The sequence below is a fragment of the Habropoda laboriosa genome, unplaced genomic scaffold (genome assembly GCF_001263275.1).
Source record: "Habropoda laboriosa isolate 0110345459 unplaced genomic scaffold, ASM126327v1 scaffold175, whole genome shotgun sequence".
NCBI lineage: Eukaryota > Metazoa > Arthropoda > Insecta > Hymenoptera > Apidae > Habropoda > Habropoda laboriosa.
The window spans coordinates 1789148-1796924 of record NW_017100347.1 but is presented as its reverse complement, the minus strand read 5'-3'; the positions used below and the strand labels follow the sequence as shown (position 1 = coordinate 1796924).

The window sequence follows — 7777 nt, the reverse complement described above, 5'->3', positions numbered from 1 at the left end:
ACGTAACAGATGCTATAAAGAGAATATAAAAATAATTTGTGTAAAAATATTCTGTCAACACAATTAAATAACTCTGTTGGATTAAATGAATTTAGAATATTATGCTTAAGTTAAAGGGTACGTTTACATGTATCATTTCAAACCACCTATTGATACATCACTTGTTAGTTGCAAAGTATCTTCAATCGGTGAAGAATATGTTTTATATGTATATTGGATTTCATATTTTAAATAATCTATTTTTAATACGTAAATGTAACTAAAGAATTTGAATGTAAAACATGTGATAGACACTATTAAAAATACACTTCTCTTTTGTAATTACTTTAATTAGTGATACGTTTTCAAATATATACCTTACATTCATTACTTTTTGTAAATATTGTATTGCTCTAAAAATGGCTGCCATACACCGAGAAGCTATCCAGAAGCAAATTCAACAGGACTGGGCAAATCGTGAATATATTGAAGTTATAACTGGTAGCATTAAAAAGATAACGGATTTTCTCAATTCTTTTGGTAATTCTTTTCAATTATTAAGTAAAACGTCTGAATACATATGTTACTATCTTTGTAGAATAATGTTTTTATAATACAGAAAACAATGTTTTTCAGTTTATTTAAAAATTTGTTTAAGATAAAAAATACACAAATATGATTTTTAAGTTGAATCATTAAATTTAACTAAACATAAAATTATGCAATTTTATCGTAAAGATGTGTTTATAAGAATAAAATTCAATTCATACTGTGTAAAGTAACAATTAATTACAGCTTTTGAGAATGCACAATATTTAAGTTAAGCAAAACATTTTATTTTATGTACATATCTACTAAAATGTAACATTATGAAGTGCAGTTACTTACAAAATTGAACACATAGTTATGTAGGAAGTGAAAACTGTCAGGGAAATGAATACAAAGCTTCATAGTTGAGAGTAACAGTGCAATATAAATAACATTCATGTGTTTTAATACACAATTATTAAAAAGTTATAAAAATGACAAAGTATTTGCATATATATCAAAAACAAATATGAATCAAAACAAAATAAAATTGAATCAAAAGATCATTTGTAACAAAAATTGGAAATTTCTAAAGCATAACAGTGTCAACTTAAATACCAACATGAAAATAAGGTTTTATGCTTACTCACTTGAGATTTAAACACCGTACATAAGAAATGAAGCCATAAAAATTTATTGTTTATGTGTTTTCTGTATTTCTTATAGATGAAACTCCAAATTAAGTAACAGTAAAGAACTTTTCAATTTCTTTTGTTATGAGGAATTTGAATATTTCAGTATGTTCAATTTAGTGACTATTCAAAATATAGAATGCTCAGCAGATAAGAAAAATTTTAAAGGTAATAGTACATGACAAAATAAAGCAAAAATCAAGAGTAAGAAATTTGCAATTAAGGTTTTATTTATTTATTTAATCAATTTATTCATTTAAAAAGTTCAATGATTTTTATTAAAATGTTCTATAAGTTCTATTAAAAATCTCTGAGGTATGATAATTCGTTATAAATTGGTCATTGTTATACACCATTGTTGTATACTCATTTTCAAAAATAATAATGAAGATTTTGTCACAGTTCCTATGAGATAAACTGAATAGTTTTGTGTCTTTATTTTTGATAGTTATAACTTCATCTATTGACTTATTTTACATGACCAATGTAGCCTTAATCAAAATTTTGTTACTCTTGAGCTTTGTTTTATTTTGTCATCTAAAATCACCACTTAAAATTCTTTCTACTTATTATTGAACAACTAATTTTTTTGTTAAAAGAGAAGTTATGGAGTTTCAGGAGTATATATTTTAATTGATAAATTATTTATATGAACATCATGTTTTCTCATATATTGTGGTTGTTTGTTCAAAAAAGAAACAACATTGTTGCTGGTATTGAATCTAATTCAGCAATGTAAAACATTATGACCTTTAATCTTGAAACTAAAATATTGCGTTTAATCAATTTTTAGACTCCTTATTTTCATTGTATTATTTTAATATCCATATAAATTCACATTTATTAAATATTAGTGAACCATTAATATGAATATTTTGCATTGAACAACTGTGTAGTTACATGGTATCACATCAGAATAATAATATATTTCCAAAGAACATGGTGAAAAATGCAATGTAATTGAAAATATATAGTTCTATTTAAAGAACAAAGGTGACATTGCAGTCTGGAAAAGTACAAATGTAACATACACAATTTTTTAATCCTTATGTGTATCTTTGCAAACTTTGCTCTTTCTTCAACTGTTGTTCTATGCTAAAAAAAGTAATGAAAATGCTTTTAAATACATCAATAAAGATGATCAATATGTTTTGTTTTGTTAGATATGTCTTGCAGATCAAGAATAGCTGTCCTTAATGAAAAACTCACAACACTTGAAAGAAGAATTGAATATCTTGAGGCATGTGTAAGTTACCATTAATTTTTTGAAAATATACAAAAATATATTAAAATAAAAATATTTGACTTTTAAAATGATTTATTTACTCTTTATCAAAAAGCATTAAGAAATAGAGCGTTAATGATTGCGATGACAACTTGCCTTCGTCTATATCAGAGCCGCTCAAGCAGGCCTGTTCCGGGCATGGGCACCTGGCGTTGCTCTCGGAAAGTGCTGTGGGCAAAACTAGGGGCAAGTGACATCGACAGTCATTAAAGCTAAGTAGGGAACAACGGTTATGGTGGGAGTGTAGGCTGTATCTTCAAAGCATAATTCTCAATCTTAGGCCGGGTGATTACTACTACATTCATACAGTGCCCTACCACAAGATCATTGCTCCAGAAGGCATGGCTTACTACCCGAGTATCGCTGTGTACTCGAGCTAGCCTGATCACTGCCCCATGGGCAACTTGCTGAGCGGCTCTGGTCTATACTATTGTCACACGATACTCGTAAATATCGTTAGAATAACTTGGCATAGACTAAAATAGGGAAACAGTTCATATAAATATGTTCATTATCACTTTGTTCCTGAAATTAATAAATGTGGAATTACTTATAATTATCAAAACTAAAATCAGAACAAAATAAACGGTTATAAGTTTTCAAAGTAAAAGCAATGTTTTTGCATATAAGGAGGAAATTTTATTACATCATAAATTATCTGTTTAACAAACTCTCCAATTAAAGATCATTTTGCTACATGTGTAACTTACATTTTCTTGTGTGGCCTACTTCTCATTTAATCTTTAGCAAACATTTTCAATTCAAACATTAAGTTTATCATTTATTGTAATTACTTGAGAGTATATTAAAAACTAATACTCAAATGTGTTGTGTTCTAAAATACCATGCTGCTTCTTGGCTCATAACTCTAATATTACTATTTGTCAAAACAGAAATGATAATGAACATATGCTTATATGTACCAGTGATTATGAAAGTGGTCTAAGTCGTATATTTTTCGTTTTGAGATATTTAATGGTTTACGTTTGAATAAATTATAAAATATTTTTATGCTATTTTCCTATTATTTGTCTCTTGAAACTTTGGACACATCAATTGGAAATACAATAGTCAAGAAAATTTTAGATATAGACTATTAATTCTGATCAATTTTAACATGGTATGAATTTTTATTTCTCAAAGTATTATTCATTCAAATATAATTTTCTCCCTATTTTATTTTAGAAACCTTGGGTTTTTCAAATACTTTTTCTAATATCAATTATTGATTTAATTAGCAGGTTTTCTTGGAAGAAACCTGTTTTTATAGAATGTGACTTACTTAAATTGAAATTTAACGACTCATTGATTTCCAAGTAAATAAATTAAACTTTATGAATAATAAAATTAGTTTTGTATTAACAATTCTTTAAAATGAAAGAAAAAGAATTGTGTATGCTACATAAATATTTACCATATGGGAAGAAACTTCTGTTGTATCTGAAGCATTGACAGCTTCAAAAATCAAAATTTATTTATAACTAGAGAATTTCAAATTGATCAAAATTAGAAACGTTTATTAACATTTCTATCTAATTATTGAATTTTGAGTGTCCATGTGTATTCAAAATCACGTAGAAATCAATTGATAAATTCTTTTTCTATATTATAAAATACTTCACACAAAAATGCAACAGTAATATATATTGTACAATTATTATTTTTGCAGGTGACAAAGGGGGAGACACTAACATAAATTAATCATTAGTGTAACTTTTTAATGCTTTAAGATTTCTGTATTTAATACAATTATATGTGAATAAATCCACAATGAAGATAATAATAACACATGTCGTGTTTTAATCATAATTTCTATGCCATATATGATTTATATTACCAAAATAACTTTCTATCAAGATAAGTAGTATTTGGTGGTTTAGTTTTTGACCAATAGTACCAATCGAAAGTATTTGCTGAGTAAGTAATTTTCAATTCCTTATTTATATCGAACCCTTCCGTTTTAAGGTGCATTATTGAAGATTTGCAAACAGCTGCCAGGATACACATGTATGTTACTATGACCACTGTAGTATGAAACGAAAAAAATTTTCGAACCAATGGAGCAGTCGTAAGTGCTACAACAATAAAAAGTATAATATATAAAATGTGACTTTGTACATTGTTTTCAACTGAAGTTAACCCATATGGGATTAGCATCATACCAGTACTTCAAAGGCATTTGTTGACAAAACTGACAATAAAAAAACAATAATTACTCTAATCTATAACTTATCCTTTATTTTGAATATGTTGTATTTGGAACAACATCTCTATTTCAATTTTTAAGCTAATAATAACATGTCAAAGTAAGTCAACTGGTGGAAGACAATCTTTCTGTGCTTATCCCATTTGAATAAAAATTTGTAAATAACAAATAATTTCACTTGTTAATGAAATTAAACATTTTGACAAGTAAAAATAGAAGTAAAAAATTTACTTACCACCTATGATATGATTCCAATCATCATCTTTTTTTCTGAGATTTCCTGCAATAAATGTACCACTAGCAAAGAGAAAACCAAAACCCACAATTGGAAACGTAGTATGGATGACCCTTCCTACAGTGATATGATTGTACATATTAGCATCTGTGAGGCAACTCCTTGTAAGTCCAAGTAAAATACCAACTCCACTTGTTACTTTGAAAGAAGTATATATTTTTTGAAATGGTTTCTCTCCATCTGGTGCTTTAAAAAAGTTGTTTGTCTTCCAGCTCAGAGCTTTAATTCTAAAACAAAATTACTTTGTAATATTCATATAGTTAATTTAATAAAAGAATTACAAAGACGATTTCTGAAACATGTTAAAGAAAATCATATTGTTATTTCATAGAACTTTACAACACTTTACAATTTAATTTTGATAGTAGATGTCTATTACATTACATTTGTTTTCATGTAAGTTATGTAAATCCATATGACAATTTAAGTAAATAAAAGTCATTAAATTTATTTCAGAAATAAATTATGTAATAAGAATATTTTATTGATGTGAAAGAATAGCTCCTAAAAGCTTTATGAATTCTATGAATTACTTTAATAAAAAATTTACTTTCATTGTAAAAATATAAATAATCTTTTTAAATAAGTGTTTTATGCATGTAGTTCTTTAAAAACATTTTGAAGTATTATTTTGATAACTTTATTTTGTATTTATTTCGATAACGCAATAACAATTATTAATATAAAAAAATACTTGCTTTTTTTTTATATTAGCTACAGTTTTATAAAATTTCTAAATATATCTAAAAAGTAATATTATAAATTAAAAGAATTTTGTATTATTTCCTTCAAAAATAAGTTTACAATATGAATCAATAACTGTAAGTACTAGTAATATTATCCTTAGATAACTAGTAGTAATAAATTGTAGCGCTGTTGACTAGGGATTTTTATATCTTCCGGGAAAACATAGAACATAGAACAAATAAAACGTAGAACGGTTTTTAACACAAGATGGTATAAAATTTTATTGATGAAAATGAGTCTAAATGCGATTTATTAAAATTGTTTTAAATTATACACTTTTCATAATAGTATTGTAAAATTTATTGTTTATTGTAATATAGTCCGCGAAACATTGGTGATTCATGAAGATCTAATAAAAAATATAAGCATTTGTTATGCGAGTCCCGAATGTTGCTTATTTCTGTCCTATTCTGCTTGCTGTTAGTATAATATGATCACCTTCTTTGTCACACGGAATGATAAGAGATAAGCAAGTTGAACACACCCTGTTTAAAATTTCCCACCGTCGAAAGCGTAGTAGCCAAAACGCATCTTAGGACGGTTTCACAATTGTCAAGCGGTTGCCACATTTCTACCACTGCCATGTCTGTCAATATAAACTCTTATCAGCGTCGTTTGTAGAAATTTTCTGCTTGGAATCGTACGTTTTTATGCGGTTGTATATCTGCACACCAATTTATCTGCAATTTCAGCCTCTTACCTAAATTGATTCATAAGATAATCTTTTATGAGTCATTCTAATGTTAATTTCCAAATGAATCGTAAACAAAACATTTTTGTATTCTTATATAAATTTTAAAGAATGTAATAATATTTTTTGAGATTTTTATAAATATTTTATCTAGACAACTGCAAAATAGTTTTCGCATAATAAAAATTACTTTTTGTCCGAACTTAGATGATTTAATTTTGTAATGGAATATTATTTAAAGAATGAGTGTTTCACAAAAGGAAATTGGTGTGGTCCGTAGGGAGAAATGAATAGACTGTAAGATCCTGTAAAACAATATCGGTAATTAACTTTTACCACAGACGAGGTATGGGATAGACCTTGCACCTAATGTATTTTTGTGTCCAACGTTTTGAAATACCGATCGTGCAAAAGATCAGAGTTTTTGTTATGCTCCCTATAATATAAAGCGATAAGACTAGGAATTACATACAATCCAACCATCAAAGATGATAAAGTCAACAGATATAAAAAATCCTCTTTTACTAAATTTGCATTTAAAGAAGCACACATATATTGGATTGCTTGGGTAGAACTGTTCACGATCTTTTAACAGCAGTAGAACACACGCATGTAATGAATCATCAATTAACAAACAATTTTGTTACTTTTTTATTTGTAATTTCATAGTTACGTTTAATTCCAATTTCAGCTACTACTAATGTTATAATCTTATTTTATGCCGAATTGGTAACGTTGGTAGCGACACGAAAATGGTAAAGGAGCTCTAGAGCCCCACGACGTAGGCAAAACAATGCATTGGGTTGATAAATCTATTCTGTACATCGTCTGTGTATAAACTTAAGCATGCAGCTATTGTTAGTAGTGTTGACCTTAGGCATGTTTTAATTTCAATTGGAAAGAGTCATTGTCAAATAAATATAACGAATTTTTATTTCATTAAAAATATACGTGAATTACTGATATTATCACGACAAAATGTTACGTTCAATTTCAAACAATCTTTTACAAGAGGTATACATAATAATTGAAAATTTAACCAATTAGTGAAGAAATATTTTGAGCACGTTTGTTTTAATAATTAATGTTAATGTTTTGAAAGAAATTAATTATTTCAGAAACAAAACTCAGCACTAATACAGTTTTTAAATACTAAAAAATTAAGAAGAAAAATGAGTAATGCACCAACCATAACTCCAAATGTTACAGGACTCAGTGGCAAATGTCTTAAAGTTCCAAATACATGTAAGGCATAGATACATTTGTTATGTAATAATTATTTATTTTTCTACCTTTTAATGTTACAGGTGAATATTTATATTATTACATAATATTAATTTATTTATTAAAGTTA

General features: G+C 27.0%; 2 protein-coding genes across 3 annotated transcripts; one reads left to right on the top strand and one right to left on the bottom strand.

The window, feature by feature from the left end:
• Nucleotides 1-254: 254 nt before the first annotated feature.
• LOC108574609 (probable protein BRICK1-B) lies at nucleotides 255-4272 on the top strand. Of its 2 annotated transcripts, none has more exons than XM_017937228.1 (3): nucleotides 255-519; nucleotides 2363-2445; nucleotides 4154-4272. In XM_017937228.1, exons 1-3 carry the CDS (start codon nucleotides 399-401, stop codon nucleotides 4178-4180), a joined length of 231 nt encoding a protein of 76 aa, XP_017792717.1. In that variant the 5' UTR covers nucleotides 255-398; the 3' UTR covers nucleotides 4181-4272. The 2 variants fall into 2 exon arrangements, with proteins under 2 accessions (XP_017792717.1, XP_017792718.1); XM_017937229.1 differs by lacking the exon at nucleotides 4154-4272 and adding an exon at nucleotides 2540-2978.
• A 9-nt stretch (nucleotides 4273-4281) lies between these two features.
• Nucleotides 4282-5286, bottom strand: LOC108574563. The gene is made up of 3 exons (XM_017937172.1): nucleotides 5267-5286; nucleotides 4926-5212; nucleotides 4282-4559 (listed from the first exon to the last, which is right to left on the bottom strand). The coding sequence occupies exons 1-3, from the start codon at nucleotides 5284-5286 to the stop codon at nucleotides 4318-4320; spliced, it is 549 nt and encodes a 182-aa protein (XP_017792661.1). The 3' UTR covers nucleotides 4282-4317.
• Between the last annotated feature and the right edge of the window lie 2491 nt (nucleotides 5287-7777).